We start from the raw sequence: 23278 nt of genomic DNA, 5'->3' as shown, positions 1-23278 counted from the left end.
TGGTATGTGTCAATGTGGTTTGAGTGCATTACAACTAAATTATTTCAAACTCATGCATATTAAAAGTTGACAGTATGTTTGACGCTGTGAAATATACAGTACAGGGACATTATCCCATGGGATATTAATCAGATGCCACTTCTAAAATCAGTTTTGCTGTTTCCTGAGAGCTTTGTCTGGAAAAAATGTTCTGTTCAGAATTTTTTTTTAAAGTAATTTCAGATGTGTCCCGAAGGTGTAGCTTTCAATAAGCGTCAGGCATTCTTTAATTTCCATACTGGACTTGAGAGGTAAGCAGGCCTATTACTTTGATAGTGCTCATATATCTGAAATAATGACATTTGAAAATGGTCTTCATATTGGGTTAATAGGAAATGGACGCAACATCCGCACAAGATGAAAAGTTTTTATCCCACAAGTCTATCAGTGTGGCAGGACAACAGCCAGTTGTTGTAGGAACTACTCACATCTCCAAACTGACTGATGAACAGCTCATTCAGGAATTTCTAAGTGGTTCCTATTGTTTCCATGGGGTAAGATTCCAGCCCTTGGTATTTTTCAAGGATAGTCATAAAAATGCTGATTAAATTAGAGATCACTGTTAAACATAAAATTAAATAATTTGAAAAATTTATGCCTTTGAGAAATAAAGCCAGAAGTTAATGATGTCTATTTTAATATGTGGGTTAAATGTAAAATTATAAAAGGATAACAGCAATTCAGTGGTATAAGTGCTAGAATGGAAAAAGGCAGCATTCCATGAGATAGGAAGGGATCTAGCTCAAATTAATTGGGTAAAAAAGTTGGCAGTTGGGATAACCGATCAGCAGTGGGAAAATGTTCAAATATGACTTGGGTAAATTACAAAATGACTACATTCTTGTAAGGTAAAAGGCTGGTTCTATAAGGGTAGAGTTCCATGTATAAATAGATTAAAAGTAAACAAACTTAGCTCTGATTTTATCATATGTCTTTCTAACAATGCTGGGACAATCATGAGGAATAGACAAAGTGTTATGGAGGGTGAATGGGAGAATAAGAAAAAAGGCTGTCAGATGATTGGTTGGCTATTCAGTGACGAAAAGTCAACAATTTAAAATAGTCACTGAGGCAATAAGAATAGTTGGGAAAAACAAAGCAAAGAATTGTTGGAGCATGGAATACTTTGTCATGGTATATTTGAGGCAAAAACCATTTCATCTTTTAAAGGAAAGGGAGATAAACATTTGAAGGAAAGGGAGAGAACAGGGCTGTGGAAGAGAGATGGGCAATGAGATTAGTTGCCAGCATAGACATGATAGTCCATATTGCTTTCTGTGCTGTGTACTTGCAAAAGAAATTTGTGACAGCTTTTATTTCTTTGCTAAGCACTAGTTACAGTTTGTAGTTAAACTACCTCAATGTGGTTTGTGTTGGAGATCAACATTTATAGATGGGAGCACAAAGGAGAAAAACAAAATACACATCAGGCATGGTCTTCATGCAGAATTGTCCCAACAGTTGTCCCTAGGATCAAGCCATGCCCACAAGTCCTTTCACCTAGCCTATGCGCTGCCTTATTTGCAAATATGGTACCAGACTGAAAGATTTTCTAATTTAGAAAAGAGAAGACTTAGAGGTGACCTGATAGAGATCTTTTAAATTATGAATGGGTTGGGCAGAGTAGAAGTGGAATGTTTCCATTTGTGGGAGAATGCAAAACTAGGGACCATAAATATAAGATAGTTACTAATATATCCAATAGGGAAATGAAAGCCAGACAACTACATGAGAGAAAAGGGAATAGAAAGATATGCTGAATGGCTGAGATGAGGCAGATGGAATGAGAGGAGATTCATGTGGACTATAAACAGCACAGATATGTTGGGCCACAGGGTCTGTTTCTGTGCTGTACATTCTATGTCCTGTCCATTTTGCATATGGGAGAGTCTGTTTTTGTATATGTGGAGATCTTGATTTTTGTGTGCATGTGATGTAACTTTTATGTGTATGAAGTCTTGCTATTTTTATACAAGGGAGTGTTTGAATTTGTTCTGCATCAGGCTTTGTGTTTCTGCAAAATCATGCCACATGCTCACTAGTTTTGACACAAGTTTCTGATTCCCAGCTGTAAAACGTTGGACATCCATGAGCCAGTGAACCAAATAGAGAGTTCGAAATAGAATTGTACCCATGATGGTCAAACTGGATTTTTAAAAATGATTTAAAAAACAGAGGAGGAAGATAGGGGGGGGTTTCCCAGTCCTAAACTTTTCTATCCCCCAAGTTTGTCGATACATCTTCCACCAGGTGGTTTCAGGGCAGCTGCAGTGTGGACTGACTGGGTGATTACTCACCCATGGATGGTGTATAGCATTGGAAGGCCATTATTAGGAAATACTAAACACACTGTAAAGGGAGTTAAGCCCTCAAAAACAAATAACTGCAACTAAAATGTCTTGGGAATGCTTTGTTCCTTTTGCCAGAGGTGTAACTTTCCATCTGTCTTTTGATGTCTATTTTGTATAGTTGGTGCATTTTTTAAAATTATAACAAGAGCTTATCATTTAGGAATGATTGAATGGAACAGCCTCAGAAATTGCTAATATTTACTATTTCTCTAGTTTAGCTGTCCATTCTTGAAATGTGTATTTTTGTGACATTATTTCTGTTTAATAGCATTTCAACTTTAAATAATTTACTTCACTCTGCTGTGTTAACAGGGTGTAGGATGGTGGAAATACGAATTCTGCTATGGTAAGCATGTGCAGCAGTATCATGAGGTATGTGTAGTTGGAAGATGCATTATTTCATTTTCATTAAAAAGGCAATTTTAAGGTTTTTAATTTGTTTTGAGTTTACATCTGACATGAATCAAGAATTTTGAAGCTAAAGTCAAAGCTTACAGCCAGCATTCCATGTACTTGAACAAGACCTGAGGACTGTATAGCCTATTAGTCAGTAACTACATTGTCCCTCATTGTTAAAATGTACATGGTAACTTATATTGGAGGAAATTTATTAGATGATTACATATGTAGGCAGACATGATTAATCCAAGCACACAGGACATGACGGTGTCAGTTATTGATATATTACATTTTAGTACAATTTTGAAAAGTTTTAATTTGTGCCTACATGATTGACAAGTGGCTCTAATGGAGTATTCAATACTATTTACATATTTCCCTGTAGAGAACATTTTGTAGCCCCAAAGAGCATCTTAATTTTAGATTTCTTGAGATTTAAGAAAGACAAACTAACCTGTTCTAATATTTTCCTGTCGCGGCCACAGCCGAACCTTGACCGACAGTTAATTCGTTATGAGTGTCAAAATTATGATTAGCCAATCTCTATCAGTCCAATGAAAAATAACATTGATACTCAAGGACCTTTCGAGAAATTTGGATGCAACCAAAACATAGTAGAAGGTTGCTACATCTCTTTTCAGAAGTGCCATTGAGGTGTTAGGTGGAACTTCCATCATCAGTCTTCCCAATTATCTGCCAGAATTTCCACAGCACAAAACTTTATGCAAGACATGGAATCATCGAAATTGGGACACAGAAGGAAGCAGCTCAACTCATCATCCCTGTCAGTGCTAGCTCTTCATTTACAAGAATCTGCTCTATGGTGGGGTGGGAAATACTTCTCATTTAGGATATAAAGGCATCTTTAACATTCTGTGCATGATAACATTCTGTGCTTGTATCTGTTATGGGGCATTTCACACACCAACTCCATTGCAAATGCTGGGGAACTGGAACTTAAAACCAAGGGCCTCTTTATATCCAACCAATCCCAGGAAACCATGTTATAGGATGCAAAATCTGTATTTCCCTTTACGTTTAGCAGCAATGGATAATCAGATTTTCACTTCAAGTTCCTGTCATCACGTGGATCTTTTTACTGTAATAGTACACTTTGATGATGAAATCTGCTAACCTGTTGCAGATTACCTGTTAAGAGAGGGGTTTCTGGCACATAAAGAAATGATTTAGCACTCCCCATATATTTACAGACATTCTGCATATACACAGTGTGGGGCCACAGGCAGTTCACACTAGTCCTTGGCTGAATGAAGCTATATGGAAGAAATAAGCATTAATATACATGGTTAAAAATTTAGCTATGTAAACACTTTGTGTGTGTATGTGTAAAGAATCTCCTAAAATTAGAACTGGAACCAGATAGTTCAGTAAATTTCAAGTTCCCTTTTAGTTTTGGCACCTAGATTTGAATACTCAAACTAATGGGATTTCAGTCTCCCCACAGATTTTCCCCATGGCTTACTTGGTTAAGACAATGAATAGCTGAACCAAACACACCAGGAAGATCGCAAGATCAAGTTATGTTGAGTTAACAGATCTCCACCCAGGTGATCCTAGGGTTGCTACATTGGTTATGGGAGAAAGAAGGGAAATTTGAAGGATGTCAACCAGAGTTCCCACTCCTGATCACTATTTAGTGGACTCTCCTGGAAATATTCATATGTGGCCATTGGACAAGAAAGTGATCTTGCTCAGCTGAGATGCACCACCAAGGAGAATAGTGGCAGAGAAACAACACTTGCTTATTCACTCCCCCTCATATTTGTGTGCATGCGGTTCTTAGTGTGCGCAGATCGCAACATAAAATTAACAGTAATTTGTCACAAGCTGACTTAGCAGTTTTAGTAAAGGAGACAGTAATGATTGGTGGTTTGTCAAAAATTAGTGATTGTTAGAGAAGCATAGAGGATCTCTACCATGCATATAAGCCATGCTATGCTAAAATCCTGCAAGTGCTTAATGCTGACACTGGGTGCAAAAAGTGGGGACAAAAATCCTTTTTTGATAATGAGGTGTTGGTGAAATGTATGTTGTTTCAGGCACCTATTGTCACCATCAAGCACTCCTGGTTCAGTGACGTACACCAGGTACAGAGTAAAGATATCTCTGCTCTACCCCATCAATGTACCTCTGCCTCAAAAGAGCTTGTCCCTGCTGCATTATCTTCAATTTCCCACAACCATGTCTCTGAGGGAGATTGCAATTTACTGTCAAATTGCGAGCTGGTGTGGGAACGGGATTAAGACTCATTCACCTAGGACCCATACAGCCAGAAGACAGAAGAAAATTATTCTATCAGACAGAGCTGGATTTAAACCCAGGTCCCAAAGGTGAAAGGCTAGTGGCTACCCCATGGAGCCACACAGTTTTCCCCAGAAAATAGCCACCTAATACTGATTGCCTCCATCCTGACAGACACTTTCATCCCTTTTATTTTAAGCTGTAACAATAAGGATGTCACAAAATATTTTTTTTATATATTAAGGATAAAGGAGCTGGAAAAAACATCATAGTGGTTGGCACCTGGAATAAAGAAGAGCACATCACATGGGCTGCAAAAAATTCAGCAAGGTCTTACCAATGGAAAGAAGATGGAACACAGAAAGTGAGGTAAATTTTTAAGATTGTAATATTTAGTTTAATGGCTAGACTTCAGCTGGAATACTGTGGATAATTCTGGGCACCACACTGCAGGAAAGATGTAAAAGTGTAGAAAGAAAGGGAGCAGGAGGTTTATCAGGGATGAGTGACTTCAGTTGAGGGGAGGTTGGAAAAGTTAAGACTGTTCTTCTTGGAACAAAGGTTAAGAGGTGACCTAATAGAGGTTTTTCAGATAATAGGTTTCGATAGAGTAAATAGAGGGAAAACTATTCCTCGTTGTGAATGAGTCAATAACCAGAGGTCATAGATTTAAAAATATTGGCAAAAGATCTAGACGGAAGATGAAGGGTATTTTTTTTCTGAGTATCAGGATCTGAAAAGGTGGTAGAAGCTGATTCCATAAATAATTTTGAAAAGGCGTTGGACAGGTATTTAAACTTACAAAGTTAGGGCCAAACGCTGGGTGTGGGACTAAGCATGAATGCGATTTGAAAGAGCCAGGACAGGCCCGATGGACTGAATGGCCTCCTATGTTGCATAATTTCTATAATTCTGTGAATAACATCTGCAAATTATCATGAGCCATGAAATAAATCCTACCATTTCAGTTCAGATCATATTGTGCACTATCACTCCTGTTTAATAATGTGCGAATCAGCCACAGGAAACATCCTTCAAACACTGTGGGCCATGATACTTCTGGCCAAAAATGGAAAATTGTACCCCAGAATAATTACTGTGTAGTGCAAGAAAGCAGCAGACAGACTTGAAATCATGTTGATAACCTGCTCTAATAATTTACGGCATCGTGTGAGCCCTTCTATTTTGCTTCTTTGTAACACGATGCAGAGACATATACATATCAATTTAACTATCTTTGTTATGTGTTTGAAACGGGTGTTAAATATTCATTTTAAGTTTCCTGATTTTAAAGGAATTATGCATTAAATTGTAGTAGAATTTTTTTAAATGTTGCTAAAGGTTGTAGACCTATCAGAAGCAATTATCAATGTACTTGCCACTTCTGTACAAATAATCTTCCTCCGAACCTATCATGTTGAACTATGTAACTATTCTTCTGCAGCATGATCCAGTTACAGGTGAAAACAGCAACTATGTATAATTCTGGAATTAAATTTTGCTTGGCAGAAGTTATGAAAATCTGTTGGCTGATCTCAATGTCCGTTTAGTACTTGGGGTTGTATAAAGCTTCTAATTTGATTCTCCATAGAACATTAGTGAAGTAGCCTATGTTATATGTTTAGTACAGTTTTAATAAAATTAGCTGAGAATTGATGCGAATGCTGTTCTGTATTGCAATTTCCTTTTTTTTTTCCAGAGTTGTTTCACATTTTTATGGAAATGGTGATCTTTGTGACTTAACAGGAAAACCACGACAGGTGGTTGTAAAATTGAAGTAAGTTTAGTCTTTGCTGCGATCACACGACAGACCTATCTTTCTCCAGACTTATAGGTTTAACTCTATATAGGAAAATCTTTTTAATTTTCAAATCAATGCACTATGATTTTAAAACTCTCACTAATCTATCCTGCCCTCTGCCCTATCACACACCTTCCCTTTTGTTCTCTTCCCCATCAACCCCGACCACTCCGCCTTCACTTGCTTAAAACCTAATTTTTTTCTAACCTTTGCCAGTTCTGATGAAAGGTCACAGACCTGAAATGTTAACTCTGCTTCTCTTTCTACAGATGCTGCCTGACCTGCTGAGTAGTTCCAGCACTTTCTGCTTTATTTTAAAATTCTCATCCTGTTTTCAAATCCCTCCATGGCCTCGCCCCTCCCTATCTCTGTAATCGCCTCCGGCCCCACAACCCTACAAGATATCTGCTCTTTTAATTCTGGCCTGTTGAGCATCCCTAATTTTAATTGCTCCACTATTGGTGGCCCTGCCTTCAGCTGCCAAGGCCCTAAGCTCTGGAATTCTCTTCCTAAACCTTTCTGCCTCCCTACCTCTCTTTCCTTCTTGAAGACACTCACTTAAAAGATACTTGTTCGACCAAGTTTTTGACCATCAGTCCTAATATCTCCTCATGTGACTCGGTATCAAATTTTGCTTTATAATGCTCCTGTGAAGCACCTTGAGATAGATTATTACTTTAAAGATGCTACATAAATGCAAGTTGTTCTTCACAGTTTGATTTTCTAGATAGAGTTCAGACGTGCTGTGTTTTGTAAATGTCAGTCATACTTTCCTGTTCTTTGTACTGTGTGCATGTCAATAAATATATACTACATTGCAGGTGTAAGGAATCAGAGTCCCCTCATGCTGTCACAATCTACATGCTTGAGCCACAAACCTGTCAGTACATTCTGGGGGTGAGTAACGTATACTGTATCTTGCAGTTACATTTTGTGTGCGTATTTTTTCATTATTCCTTTTTATGTTGAAAACAGAGTTCTTTTTTAATTCATTCTTGGGATGTGGGCATCACTGGCAAGGCCAGCATTTATTGCCCATCCCTAATTGTCCTTGAGAAGGTGGTGGTGAGCCACATTCTTGAACTTCTTCAGTCTATGTGGTGTAGGTACACCCACAGTGCTGTTAGGAAGGGAGTTCCAGAATTTTGACCCAGTGACAGTGAAGAAATAGTTTCTGGGATGGTGTGTGACTTGGAGGGGTACCTGCAGGTGGTGGTGGCCCCATGCGTCTGCTGCCCTTGTACATCTAGCAGCAGAGGTTGCAGATTTGGAATGTACTGTCAGAGGAGTCTTAGCAAGTGGCTGCAGTGCATCTTGTAGATGGTGTACACTGCTGCCACTGTGCGCTGGTGGTGGAGGGAGTGAATTTTAAGCTGGTGGGTGAGGTGCCGATCAAGCGGGCTGCTTTGTCTTGGATGATGTTGAGCTTCTTGAATGTTGTTGGAGCTGCACCTATCCAGGCAAGCGGAAAGTATTCCATCACATTCCTGACTTGTGCCTTGTAGATGGTGGACAAGCTTTGGGGAGACAGGAGATGAGTTACCTGCCACAGAATTCCCAGCCTCTGACCTGCCATTGTAGCCACAGTATTTATATGGCTGGTCCAGTTCAGTTTCTGGTCAATGGTAACCCCCGCCAGCCCCCCCAACAACCTCAGATGTCGGTGAGGATTCAGCGATGGTAATGCCGTTGAATGTCATGGGGAAATGGTTAGATTCTCTCATGTTGGTGATGGTCATTACCTGGCGCTTGTGCGGCACGAATGTTACTTGACATTTATCAGCACGAGCCTGAATGTTGTCCAGGTCTTGCTGCATGCCGGCACGGCTACTTCAATACCTGAGGAGCTGTGAATGGTACTGAACATTGTGCAATCATCAGCGAACATCTCCACTTCTGACCATATGATGGAGGGAAGGTCATTAATGAAGTAGCTAAAGATGATTGGGTCTAGGACACTACCTATATAAGTATAACAGGTAAGGCAGATGAACTTCGAGCTTGGATTAAGTATAACAGGTAAGGCAGATGAACTTAGAGCTTGCATTAGTACTTGGAACTATGATGTTGCTATTACAGAGACGGTTGAGGGAAGGACAGGATTGGCAGCTAAATGTTCCAGGATTTAGAAGCTTCAGGCGGGATAGAGGGGGAATGTAAAAGGGGTGGGGGAGTTGCATTACTTGTTAAGGAGAATATCACAGCTGTACTACGGGAGGACACCTCTGAGGGGTCGTGCAGTGAGGCCATATGGGTGGAGCTCAGGAATAGGAAGGGTGCAGTCACGATGTTGGGGGTTTTCTACAGGCTTCCCAACAGCCAGCGGGAGGTAGAGGAGCAGATATGTAGACAGATTTTGGAAAGATGTAAAGTTAACAGGGTTGTAGTGGTGGGTGATTTTAACTTCCCCTATATTGACTGGGACTCACTTAGTGCTAGGGGCTTGGATGGGGCAGAATTTGTAAGGAGCATCCAGGAGGGCTTCTTGAAACAATATGTTGATAGTCCAAATAGGGATGGGGCCGTACTGGACCTGGTATTGGGGAATGAGCCCGGCCAGGTGGTCGAAGTTTCAGTAGGGGAGCATTTCGGGAACAGTGACCATAATTCCATAAGTTTTAAGGTACTTGTGGATAAGGACAAAAGTAGTCCTCGGGTGAAGGTGCTAAATTGGGGGAAGGCTAATTATAACAATATTAGGCAGGAACTGAGGAATTTAGATTGGGGGCTGCTGTTTGAGGGTAAATCAACATCTGACGTGTGGGAGTCTTTCAAATGGCGGTTGATTAGAATCCAGGACCAGCATGTTCCTGTGAGGAAGAAGGATAAGTTTGGCAAGTTTCGGGAACCTTGGATAACGCGGGATATTGTGAGCCTAGTCAAAGAAAAAGGAAGCATTCGTAAGGGCTGGAAGGCTAGGAACAGACAAATCCCTTGAGGAATATAAAGACAGTAGAAAGGAACTTAAGCAAGGAGTCAGGAGGGCTAAAAGGGTTCATGAAAAATCATTGGCAAACAGGATTAAGGATAATCCCAAGGCTTTTTATACATATATAAAGAGCAAGAGGGTAACTAGGGAAAGGGTTGGCCCACTCAAAGACAGAGAAGGGAATCTATGTGTGGAGCCAGAGGAAATGGGCGAGGTACTAAATGAGTACTTTGCATCAGTATTCACCAAAGAGAAGGACTTGGTGGATGATGAGTCTAGGGAAGGGAGTGTAGATAGTCTCAGTCATCTCATTATCAAAAAGGAGGAGGTGTTGGGTGTCTTGCAAAGCATTAAGGTAGATAGGTCCCCAGGGCCTGATGGGATCTACCCCAGAATACTAAGGGAGGCAAGGGAAGAAATTGCTGGGGCCTTGACAGAAATCTTTGCATCCTCATTGGCTACAGGTGAGGTCCCAGAGGACTGGAGAATAGCCAATGTTGTTCCTTTTTTTAAGAAGGGTAGCAAGGATAATCCAGAAAATTCTAGGCCGGTGAGCCTTACATCAGTGGTAGGGAAATTATTAGAGAGGATTCTTCGGGACAGGATTTACTCCCATTTGGAAAGAAACAAACTTATTAGCGAGAGGCGGCATGGTTTTGTGAAGGGGAGGTCGTGTCTCACTAACTTGATTGAGCTTTTGGAGGAAGTGACAAAGATGATTGATGAAGGAAGGGCAGTGGATGTTATCTATATGGACTTCAGTAAAGCCTTTGACAAGGTCCCTCATGGCAAACTGGTACAAAAGGTGAAGTGACACGGGATCAGAGGTGAGCTGGCAAGATGGATACAGAACTGGCTCTGTCACAGAAGACAGAGGGTAGCGGTGGAAGGGTGATTTTCTGAATGGAGGGATGTAACTAGTGGTGTTCCGCAGGGATCAGTGCTGGGACCTTTGCTGTTTGTAGTATATATAAATGATTTGGAGGAAAATGTAGCTGGTCTGATTAGTAAGTTTGCAGACGACACAAAGGTTGGTGGAGTTGTGGTTAGTGATGAGGATTGTCAGAGGATACAGCAGGATATAGATCGGTTGGAGACTTGGGCGGAGAAATGGCAGATGGAGTTTAATCTGGACAAATGTGAGGTCATGCATTTTGGAAGGTCTAATGCAGGTGGGAAGTATACAGTAAATGGCAGAACCCTTAGGAGTATTGACAGGCAGAGAGATCTGGGCGTAGAGGTCCACAGGTCACTGAAAGTGGCAACGCAGGTGGATAAGGTAGTCAAGAAGGCATACGGCATGCTTCCCTTCATCGGTCGGGGCATAGAGTATAAAAATTGGCAAGTCATGCTGCAGCTGTACAGAACCTTAGTTATGCCACACTTAGAATATTGCGTGCAATTCTGGTTGCCACACTACCAGAAGGACGTGGAGGCTTTGGAGAGGGTACAGAAGAGGTTTACCAGGATGTTGCCTGGTCTGGAGGGCATTGGCTATGAGGAGAGGTTGGATAAACTCGGATTGTTTTCACTGGAATGACGGAGGTGGAGGGGTGACATGATAGAGGTTTACAAAGTTATGAGCGGCATGGACAGAATGGATAGTCAGAAGCTTTTTCCCAGGGTGGAAGAGTCAGTTACTAGGGGACATAGGTTTACGGTGAGAGGGGCAAAGTTTAGAGGGGATGTGCGAGGCAAGTTCTTTACACAGAGGATGGTGAGTGCCTGGAACTTGCTGCCGGGGGAGGTGGTGGAAGCAGGTACGATAATGACGTTTAAGAGGCATCTTGACAAATACATGAGTAGGGGTGAGAATAGAGGGATACGGTCCCCGGAAGTGCGGACGGTTTTAGTTTAGGCAGGCATCAAGATCGGCGCAGGCTTGGAGGGCCGAATGACCTGTTACTGTGCTGTACTGTTCTTTGTACCCTGAGGAACTCCTGCAGTGATGTATTTGCATATTCTTGAGCAGAAAGGCATCTGTACACCTAATGTCCAGTGACCACCTGGTGGACAGTCCTCTGCTCCACCACTAGACCTCACAAGTCTCTCATTAACATTTGGTTTTGAACAGTTTTACTTGACACTGCAAGTGTGTCATTATTATCTGTTACATAAAATGTGCAGCCCAGCTCATCTGTGCTGGTGTTTTCACTCCAACTGAGACTCCTTCCATTCCAACTACCTCATCTGAACCTTTCAGTATATCTTTCCATTCCCTTTTCTCTCTCGCACTCATGTTGTTATCTTGATTCCTTTTGAACGCATCTAAGCTATTTGCCTCAACCATTTCTTGTGGTAACAAGTTCCACACTATTCCAGGCATTTGTACTGTACTCTGTTAAATACTGTGGGAAGTAGTTGTAAAATTAGGAAATAACAGAGGCTGTTGGTACTTCTCTGGCCTCCGATTAAAGTTGGAACGAAACTGATGGCTTCTTCTGTCAGTACAATACATGGAAAATTAAATAGTTTACAAACTGTTGAAATAGTCCCAAAAAGTAGCCATGTAAGAAGTGGCCAGGTCAAAAGCACCAACAGATGTGACGTGTGTAACATGGATTCTTGCAGAGCATATCAGCTTCCCAATATCATTCAATAGGGCTATAACACTCCAGCTATTTAGAGTGTCAGATTATTAATATTATGGGATTACAGCTTCTACAGTGATCTAATTGATTTTATGCAGTGAGTCAACAGAGTGTGAAGAAGGGAATTTGGTAAGTGAGGGAGTTCGGTAACGAGGGGAACAATAAATAAGAAAAATTAATTGAATTTAATTAACACAATCTAACCGGCAGGACAGGTGATGTGTCGCGGCTGCAGACTGTGGGAGCTCCTGAATGCCACTGCAATCCATGGCAACCAAGTCTGCAGGTAAGTGTCTGCAGCTTGAAGAGCTTTGGTTCACAGTCGATGAGCTGAAGGCCTAGCTGCAGACATTGCGTTGCATCAGGGAGGGGGAAAGTTACCCGGACACTCTGTTCCAGAAGGCAGTCACACCCCTTAGGATAGGGTTGACTTTTTTGGTCAGGGACAAGAGGGCGTGACTGCGAGTCAGGCAGGTAAGGGGATCGAGAAGGTGGAAGTGGAGCAGCCTCAGCCCTTGCAATTGGGCAACAAGTTCGAGGTTCTTGCAGCTTGTATGGACAAGAGCGAGGGCTATAGTGTGGATGAGAAGACTGATCATGGTACAGGAAGCCATTCAAGCGGGGGGAGCAAAAAGGAAAGTAGTGGTAGTAGGGGACAGTATAGTGAGGGGGATTGACACTGTTCTCTGCAGCGAAGAGTGAGAGTCCCGAAGGCTGTGTTGTCTGCCCGGTGCCAGGGTTCAGGACATTTGCTCAGGGCTGGAGAGAAACTTATAGTGTGACAGGGAGGATCCAGTCGTCGTAGTCCATGTAAGTACCAACGACATAGGCATGACAAGGAAAGAGGTTCTGCATAGTCAGTATGAGGAGCTAGGCACCAAATTAAGAAGTAGAACCTCAAAGGTAATAATCTCTGGATTATTACCTGAGCCACGTACAAATTGGCACAGGGCAAATAAGATTAGAGAAATGAATGCATGGCACAAAGACTGGTGTGGTAGAATTAGGTTTCGGTTTGGGAGGGAGGAACTCAAGAAAATTACAATCACTAGGGAAGTGGTACTGAACAAATTATTAGAGCTGCGGGCTGACAAGTCCCTGGGTCCTGATGGACTTCATCCTAGGGTCTTAAAAGAAGTGGCTAGTGAGATAGTTGACGTATTGGTTTTAATTTTCCAAAATTCCCTAGATTCAGGGAATGTTTTATTAGATTGGAAAATAGCCTTATTCAAAAAGGGAGGGAGACAGAAAGCAGGAAACCACACACCAGTTAGCTTAGCATCTGTCATAGGGAAAATGTTAGAAGCTGTTATTAAAGACGTTATAGCAGGGCACTTAGAAAAATTCAAGGTAATTGGGCAGAGTCAACATGGTTTTGTGAAAGGGAAATCGTGATTAACCAATTTATTGGAGTTCTTTGAAGAAGTTAAGTGCTGTGGATAAAGGGGAACCAATGGATGTACTGTACTTAGATTTCCAGAAGGCAGTTGATAAGGTGCCACATCAAAGGTGATTGCGGAAAATAAAAGCTCATGGTGTAGAGGGTAACATTGGCATGGATAGAAGATTGGCTAGCTAACAGGAAACAGTAGGTATAAATGGGTCATTTTCTGGTTCGCAAGATGTAACGAGTGATGTGCCACAGGGATCAGTGCTAGGGCCTCAACTTTTTACATTTATATAAATGACTTGGATGAAGGGACTGAAGGTATGGTAGCTAAATTTGCTGATGCAAAGATAGGTAGGAAAGTAAGTTGTGAAGAAATGAGGCTACAAAGGGATATAGATAGGTTAAGTGAGTGGGCAAAGATCTGGCAAATGGAGTATAATGTGGGAAAATGTGAAATTGTCCATTTTTGGTAGGAAGAATAAAAAAAGAAACATCTAAATGATAGATTGCAGAGCTCTGGGATACAGAGGGATCTGTGTGTCCCAGTGCATGAATCGCAAAATGTTAATATGCAGGTACAGCAAATAATTAGGAAAGCTAATAGAATGTCATCATTTATTGCAAGGGGAATTGAATACAAAAGTAGGGAGGTTATACTTCAGTTATACAGGGCATTGGTGAGACAACATCTGGAGTATTATGGACAGTATTGGTCTCTTTTCATTTAAGGAAGGATGTAAATGCATTGGAAGCAGTTCAGAGAAGGTTTACTGGACTAATACCCGGAATGGGTGGGTTGTCTTGTGAGGAAAGCTTGGACAGGCTAGGCTTGTATCCGCTGGAGTGTAGAAGAGTAAGAGGAAACTTGACTGAAACATTTAAGATTCTGAGGGGTCTTGATAGGGTGGATGTGGAAAGGATGTTTCCTCTTGCGGGAGAATCTAGAACTAGGGGTCACTGTTTAAAAATAAGGGGTCGCCCATTTAAGACCGAGTTGAGGAGACATTTTTTTGGGGGGTCGTCAGTCTTTGGAAGACTCTTCGTCAAAAGGTGTTGAACATTTTTAAGGCAGAGGTAGATAGATCCTTGATGGGCAAGAGGGTGAAAGGTTATTGGGGATAGGCAGGAATGTGGAGTTGAGGTTACAATCAGATCAGCCATGAGGTTGTTGAATGGGAGAGCAGGCTTGAGGGGCCGCGCGGCCTACTCCTCCTAATTCGTATGTTCATATGTAACTGAGTCATGCAGCAAGGACCCAGGTTCAATCTCTGGTCTGTGCTGAATTAGTTGATTGCGTCTGGGGCACTGATGTGGACCATGGCTTTGATCTCTGTGTTATCTCTCAATTGTCAGATCTCAATTTGATATTGTTTGTTTTTCTCAGGTGGAATCACGGGTAATTTGTAAAATTCTGGATACAGCTGATGAAAATGGATTGCTTTCAGTACCCAGCTAAAAGACCGAACAGACTAGATTCTTGTTGGTTAAACAAAATTTACTTTGCTAAATATTTGTGTGAACAAATACACAGATTATAGTGTAATAGTCCATTATCAGCATTTATCACATATCCGTTTCTTTTAAAAATGAACACCTGGAAATAAGTATTTGAGACATTCATGTCTAAATAGTATAAGGAAACAGTGGAGTAAGCCATCCACTGAGTGGTTGTAAATACACTGTATAAAAAAAAAAGTAGTAGACTGCATTGAACTTGTATAATGTTTGAAATGATACTTGAAATTTGTACATCTGATGTGCGAAGTGTAATTTTACCAGGATGTAAATTTTAAATTTAAACTTTTTTCCAGAACTTTATTGCAAGAGTCACCTTTTTGTTAAATTCCTGCAAATACTAATTTTTCATAAGGTATCAAAGAAGAATGTTTCTTTACTGCACCTCAACTATGGACCTCCTGAATCTTTTTTCCATGAACATTACGGTGTATTTCTTAATTTTTTTTATTTTCCATTGAATTTTTATAATATTTTGAAAAGTATTATGACTTTTGATTCCACATATCTTAAATGTTCTTTCTACCTAATCGGAATAAGTAAAAGTGGCTAAGTTGAATAAAACAAAATCTGTTAATACTAGAATTATATAAATGCATATAGTTTCTTTATGGCTATGAATGAACATCAAATAGCTAGTATCAGCAACTGGTGCAAAATGCTTCATAGTGGGCACATTCACTTTAAAAGAATTAGTACTAAGTAGATTGTAAGTTCTGTTTAGATGCACATAGTTAACAAGAACTATGACTGAGCCATACAGACCAAGAAGGTCCTGGATTAGATCCCCAATCTGTCCTTGGATAATTGGTCTCAGTGGGGCAGAAGTAGGAGGCACTATAATTAACTTCAGGTAGGCGACAATCGAGAAGGCTTCCTTCTCTGATTGCTATTCTGGGATTATCTATATGCAAACATCTGATAATGAAATAGGTGAACTGTGATGCGGCCCTTCACTTCGGTTGTTGTCAAAGCTCAAACATGAATAATAGTGACTGGGTAAAATATGGTAGGACAGCTGGTGCCAATAAATCCACACTAAAACAGAGTCAATCCTTCAATAGGGGAGGGGAGGAAATGGATGAAAAAAATGAGAAGAAAGTAGATTGGTTTCTCACTTTTTCATTTGGTTTGAACAACCTTAAAAGTCCAGTATAGAAGACCAAATTGTTTTTAAAAATGTATTAATAGTGTGTTTCTCCCTTCGGCTGAGTAGTTAGCATTGGAAGGTGTTAATAAGTTGTTCCCAGTGTACTTTGAAGTATAACTTGTTAATCATTACAAATTATAATGAACCTTCTACTGCTGAAGCTTTTAGATTCAACTCACTGAATTATTTGTGGTTATAATTGCTGGTTTATCTCTTCACAATACGGTGTGACAGATATTGAATGGATTTTTAAAGCTATCCATATAACTGCTCCAGTAGTCTACAGTCAATTTCCTCATTTTATATTTTGAACAAAATTCCTTGCACCCAAACACCCATCCGTGTACAGTTGTTGTGATGCAACTGCAGTGAGAAAAAAGTATCGAAAGAATACTACTACAGTATGACAAAACATCATCTTTTCATCTATCATGAACAAAGTCATAAGTAAGAGAGGATACAGGTAAAAGAAAGCAAACAGCCCAGACAAGAGAGGACTTAAAACTGTAATGGGGGTTGCCTACAGGTCTCCCGCTAGCAGCAATGAAGTGGCAGAATGTATTAATTCAGAGATTAGAGAGGCTTGTAGCAAAAACAAAGTTGTTTTAATGAGACTGTAATTTTCATTTTAATTGGGAAAAACAGAATAGCTCAAGTCTGAAAGGTTGTGAATTCCTTGACTCCATTCAGAGTTTTCTGAAGCAATATGTTCTAGAATGAACCAGAAGGCAGGCTTTGCTAGATTTAGCAATGAATAATGAGCCAAACTTCATTAGTTTAACAGTGATAGTAATATGCTTGAATTCAATGAGGGGTTTGAAGGAGAAACTTAGCATAGTTACTAAGATTCTAGATTTTGGTAAGGCTGCCTTTAACAGGATGAGACAGACTGACAACAGCAAACTGATCAAAACTGTTATCCAGTAAAACTGCAGATGAACGGTGTTCAAAAAAGAATTTAGCTCAAAGCAAGACCAGTACATACCCCTTAGGGACAAAATCTCTACTTGCCAAATAAAACAGCCATGTTTGACACAAGAGGTGAGTGAGAACATAAAACTAAAGGAAAGATCATAAGTGCAAAGAATAGTGTAGATCCAGGGGACTAGGAAAGATATAAGGAACAGCAAAGCAAGGCAGAAAAGATAGGAAGACCTGCAGAAAGGCAAACAAAAGAAAATGTGCAAGGGATATCAAGGTTAACACAGTTTTTACAATTAGAAGAAATGGGTAGTCAAAGGTATTGTGGGCCTTAAAAAAGAATGTGGGTAATATTACAAATGAAAATAAGGAAATGGCAGATTTGTTGAATAATTACTTTATCCTCTTCCTCTCTTGTGAAGACTGACCATTTACAGCACAGAAATAGGCCATTCTGCCCAATAGATCCATGCTGTTGTTTATGCTTCACACAAGCCTCTTCCCTCCCTCCATGCAACTGCATCAACATAACCTATCTCATTCTCCCTCCATGTGCTTATCTAACTTCCCCTTAACTGCATCTGTGCTCTTCTCCTAAACTGTTCCTTGTCATAGTGAGTTCCACATTCTAACCACTCTGGGTAAAGAAGTTTCTCTGGAATTCCCTACTGGATTTATTGGTAACAATTTTATATTTATGGTCCCAGTCTGATCTCACCCACAAGTGGAAACGCTTTCTCAATGGCTATCCTATCAAAACCTTTCATAAACTTCAAGACCTCTGTTAGGTCACCCCTCAGTCTTTTTTCTGCAGAAAAGAACCTGTTCAATCTTAACTGATAGGTGTAACCTCATAGTTCTGGTATCATTCTAGTAAAATTTATTTGCATCTTTTCCAGTGCCTCTATGTCCTTTTTATAATATGGAGACCAGAACTGTTCACAGTACCATGTGGTTTAAAATAACATCTCTGCTTTTCAATTCTATTCCTCTGGAAATGAACCCCAGTGCTTTGTTTGCTTTTTAATGGCCTTATTAACCTGCATCATTATGTTTAGTGATATGTGTATCTGTACACCAGATCTCTCTCTGCCTCTACCTCATTTAGACACTTATTTTCCAAGAGGTATGTGACTTTGTTCTTCGTACCAAAATGTACTACCTCACACTTATCTATGTTGAAGTTCATTTGCCAATTACACATCCATTCTGCAAGTTTATTAATATCCTATATTTTGTCTGCCTTCCTCTGTATTAACTGCATACCATACCACATTCCCCTCCACCGCCAACCATTTAGTTTATTGCAAATTTTGAAATTGTACTACCGATTCCTGAGCGCAAATCATTTTATGTAAATAGTGAGTATTGGTCCCAGCACCGATCTTTGTAGAACAACACTTTCCAGCATTTGCCAATCTTAAGTAACTACTTTTAATCCCAACTCTCTGCTTTCTGTTTTGTAGCCAGCTTCCTATCCATTCTACAAAAGTTAAATATGGTGCATGCTGGAAATCTGAAATAAAAACAGAAAATGCTGGAAATGCTCAGATCTGGCAGCACCTGTGAAGACAGAAACAGAGTTAATGTTTCAGGTTGATGACCTATCATCAGAACTCCTGATTTCTTCGTCACTGAGATTGAAACCATCCAATCCAGCTGCCTTTGCCACTTCCCTCCCTTTTCCTAGTCCACCGTGCCAAACTTTCTCTAAAGTTCCTCCTATCCTCGCCCTGAACTTGCATCACTCTCCGGTTTCTCTCCTATCTCCCCTCATGCCATTTCTGAGCTCAACTTGCCAATGAGGTCTACCTCCTCCTCCCTCGACCCTATTTCCACTTAACTGCTGACCACCCAACATCCCTTCTTGCTCCTTTGTTAACTGATATTATTCACAATTCTGTCTGTTCAGGTATTATCCCTTTCCTTTAAATCTGCCATCATCATCCCTCTCCTCAAAAAAAAAACCCTTGACCTCTTCATCCTTTCAAACTACCACCCATCTCCAATCTCCCTTTCCCCTCCAAGGTCCTTGACTGTGTTGTCATTTCCCAAATCTGTGCCCATCTTTCCTGGATCTCCATGTTTGAAGTCCTCCAATCAAATTTCTATCCCTGCCACATTAGCAAAGCAGCTCTTATCAAAGTCATAATTGAATATGACAAAGGTAAACTGTTCCTCCTTGTCCTTCTCGACCTGTCAGCAGCCTTTGTGACGGTTAACTACACCATCCTCCTCCTATACCTTTCCAGTGTTGTCCAGCTAAGTGAGACTGCAGTCGCCTGTTTCCTTTTTAATCTACATCATCATATACAGAGAATCACCTGCAATCACTTCTCTTCCCACTCCCTCACGGTTACCTTTAGTGTCAGCTGTCACTCAGTTGGTAGCACTCTCGCCTCTGAATCACAAGGTTGTGGGTTCAAGTTTCACTCCAGGGCTTGAGCACAAAAATCAAGGCTGACATTCCAGTGCAATACTAACGGAGTGCTGCACTGTCAGAGGTGCCGTCTTTCAGATGAGACGTTAAAACAAGGCCCCATCTGTTTTCTTGGGTGGATGTAAAAGCTCCCATGATGCTATTTTGAAGAACAGGAGAGTTCTCCTTGGTGTCCACGCCAATATTTATCCCTTAATCAACACCACAAAAAAAAAACATTATCTGGTCATTATCACATTTCTGTTTGCGGTCTGTATACAGGCTGCCGCGTTTCCTGTATTACAATAGTGACTACACTTCAAAAAGTACTTCATTGGCTGTAAAGCACTTAGAGATGTCCAGTGGTCATGAAAGGCACTATATAAATGCAAGTCTTCACCCCCGCCCCCCCAAAGGATCTATCCTTGGTCCCCCTTCTATTTCTCATCTACATGGTGCCCCTGGGTAACATCATCTAAAAGCACTGTTAGTTTCCACATGTATCCTGATGACACCCAGCTCTACCTCCCCACCACCTCTCAACCCCCTCCATTGTCTCTAAATTGTCAGACTGCTTGTCCAACTAGCATCTAGTACTGGATGAGCAGAAATTTCCTCCAATTGAATATTGAGAAGACAAGCTATTGTCTTCGCTCCACAATACAAATTCCATTCCCTACCTACTGACTTCATTTCTCTCCCTGGCAACTGTCTGAAACTGAACCAAACTGTTTGCAACCTTACAGTCATATTTGACTCCATGATAAGCTTCCAACCACACATCTGCACCATCACTAAGATTGCCTATTTCCATTGCTAACTCTGCCCCTGTCTCAGTCCATGTGCTGCTGAAACCCTCAGCAATGCCTTTTTTACCTCTACATTTAACTCCTAGCTGGCCTCTCATGTTCTACCCTCTATAAATTTGTCATCCAATATTCTGCTGCCCATGTCCTAACTTGCACTAAGTCCCATTCCTCTGTCACCATTATCCTCATTAACCTACATTAGCTCCTGGTTAGTTCCACAATTTTGAAATTATCATCCTTGTTTTCCAATCCCCCCCCCCCCCCACCATGGTCTCGCCCCTCCCTATCTGCGCTTCTCTAATTCTGGCCTCTTGAGTATCCCCAATTTTAATCACTGTACCATTAGTTTGAGCCTTCAGCTGCCAAGATCCTAAGCACTGGAACTCCCTCCCTAAACCTCTCTACCTCTCTCCTTTAAAATGCTCCTTAAAATCTGCCTTTTTGGCCAAGCTTTTCATTATCTGCACTGATATCTTAAACGGTTCTGTCAAGTTTTGCTTTGTAAGGTTGCTGCGAAGCACCTTGGGACATTTTATTACATTAAAGATGCTTTATAAATACAAGTTGTTGAATTTATTGTGTCTATCTCTTAGTGGCCCTCCCTATTCTGATTTTTCTTTTGTCATTTGTGTGTCTGCAGAATACCTTGCTATTTCTTTTTATATTCCTTGATAATTTACTATTGTAGTTTCTCTTTGCTTTACTAATTCTTAACTTTTTCCTAACCTTTGCGTATTCCCTTTTGGCATCCGCTGCTTTGTTGTCAGTGTACTTAATGTATGCCTTTTTCCTTACTTTCAATTTTGACCTTATTTCTTTATTCATCCATGGTGTATTATTACTGGCTAGTTTGTTCTTGCATTTTAGTGGAATATATTTCTGCTGGATTCCATTAGTCACAGTTTCAAATATTTCCCACTGCTGTTCTATTTCTGTCAGTATATTTTTCCAGTTTACTTTCCCTAGTTCCACTCTCATCCCCTTAAAATCAGCCCCCCCAGTTTATTACTTTTGCGTTTCTTACTTCTGTCCTTTGCATTCTTTATCTTAAACCTAATTAATACACCCGGCATTCCATGGAAATTAATAATGATACAAGGACTGGAATTCACTGAAATTCAACGATAGCAAGAAAACCGTATTCGATAAAATGTTGGCACTAAAGACTGCCAAATCCACAAGACCTGATGGTTTATCCCCCAGCATTTTAAAGGAAACCAGTGAATTGCACATACTTTAACCATAATTTTCCAATGCGTGCTCAATTCAGGAACTGTCTCTTTACATTGGAAAATTGCAAATATGTCTCCATTATTTAAGAAAGATGAGAGAGGTTTGTAAATTAATGACCTGTTGGTCTAACATCTATTTTGGGGAAGTTATTGGAATCTATAATTAAGGACAGAGTGACTGAGCACCGAGAGAAATTTGAGCTAATTAGAGCCAATATGGATTTGTAAAGAGTAAGTCATGTCTAACTTACCTAATTGAATTTTTTAAGGAAGTAATTACAGTAGTAGGGCAATGCCTGTGGGTACTGTTTATCTGGACTTCCAGAGGGCATTCGATGAGATTCCGCAGAACAGACTTAGATCATGGAATTAAAGGCAAAAATGTTGACCTGGTCAGGAGATTGGTTAGGTGATAGAACCATAGAAAAATTATAGCACAGAAGGAAGCCATTCAGCCCATCATGTCTGCGCCAGCAGATAATAGATAATAGGGATAATTGGCATATAGTCAAATTGGAGGTAAGTTCCTAGTGGTGTCCCACAAAGATCTGTGCTGAAGTCTCAACTATTCACTATTATAGTGACTTGGATAACACAATAGAGTCAGCTTTTCAGCACCAGGTAAAATCCCTTCTCGCTAGAATACAGAAATATTCTCAATCCTAAAGTGAAGTTACAAAGTGGGCCAGTGGATGCAGACTGCTGTCCCTCCCCTTCCCTCTCTTTGGGCATTGAGTCATCCATTTAGGACTGACTGGTTCCCAACATCCTGTTCTATTAAATTAATAACTAAAGGCAGATATAGTATGTTGAGTCATTTAATGCAGGCAACTTGATTAACGCTTTAGTAATTTAACTTAAATAGTTGTAACTGCAGCATAAATGTTAAACTGTCTAACTTCATTGATATGCAAACTTAATGCAGTTATTTATTTAGGCACAAAATTACTCAGATTGTTTATTGGCTACTTCCTGAATTATCTAGTATTCTTTTGCTATAACCTTTCGCTATATTTATAAATGACTTAGCTGAAGGAATCAGGTACTTTATATCCAACATTTGACTGTTAGTTGATCAAGTAAATAGTGTAGATAGAAGCAAAAAAAAAAATGTGACGGGATATTGGTAGATTAAATGTGTGGGGAAAACTGATGGCAGATGAAGTTCAGTGTGAAGTCATCCACTTTGGACCTAAAGAAAGATGGATCAGAATATTTTTTAAATGGTGGGATGCCAGAAACTGTGAAGGAACAGACAGATTTAAGGGTTGTAAGATTTAGAACCTTACTTATAATTTGTTCTTGGACCAGACAGTAAGAATTTGGATAAGGAGACCTTATGTAGTGATATCAAGATTATTTATTAAGGCTAAAAGCAATACTTACAAATCCAAGGCAGTCAGTATCCTAGTTCAGATGGACTTTACTCTCCACAGGCTCTGGTGGCACATATGGCTCGTGACTCCTCTT

The 23278-nt window shown here is 40.3% G+C and overlaps 1 protein-coding gene across 2 annotated transcripts in view; it reads left to right on the top strand.

Annotated features, from left to right (window-relative positions):
- The window catches only part of erlec1 (endoplasmic reticulum lectin 1), a 48419-nt gene extending 31832 nt beyond the window's left edge, over positions 1-16587 (top strand). For both annotated transcript variants that reach the window (XM_068044938.1, XM_068044937.1), the window contains exons 9-14: positions 372-533; positions 2703-2762; positions 5296-5420; positions 6751-6828; positions 7674-7749; positions 15147-16587. In XM_068044938.1, the coding sequence (XP_067901039.1) occupies positions 372-533; positions 2703-2762; positions 5296-5420; positions 6751-6828; positions 7674-7749; positions 15147-15218 (573 nt within the window). In that variant the 3' untranslated portion in view covers positions 15219-16587. The remainder of the gene's footprint in view (positions 1-371; positions 534-2702; positions 2763-5295; positions 5421-6750; positions 6829-7673; positions 7750-15146) is intronic.
- Positions 16588-23278: the final 6691 nt, after the last annotated feature.

This window comes from Heterodontus francisci, chromosome 13, assembly GCF_036365525.1.
Source record: "Heterodontus francisci isolate sHetFra1 chromosome 13, sHetFra1.hap1, whole genome shotgun sequence".
Taxonomy (NCBI): Eukaryota; Metazoa; Chordata; class Chondrichthyes; order Heterodontiformes; family Heterodontidae; genus Heterodontus; species Heterodontus francisci.
Note: the sequence above shows the minus strand (reverse complement) of the source record. Positions and strands in the feature narration are given on the sequence as shown.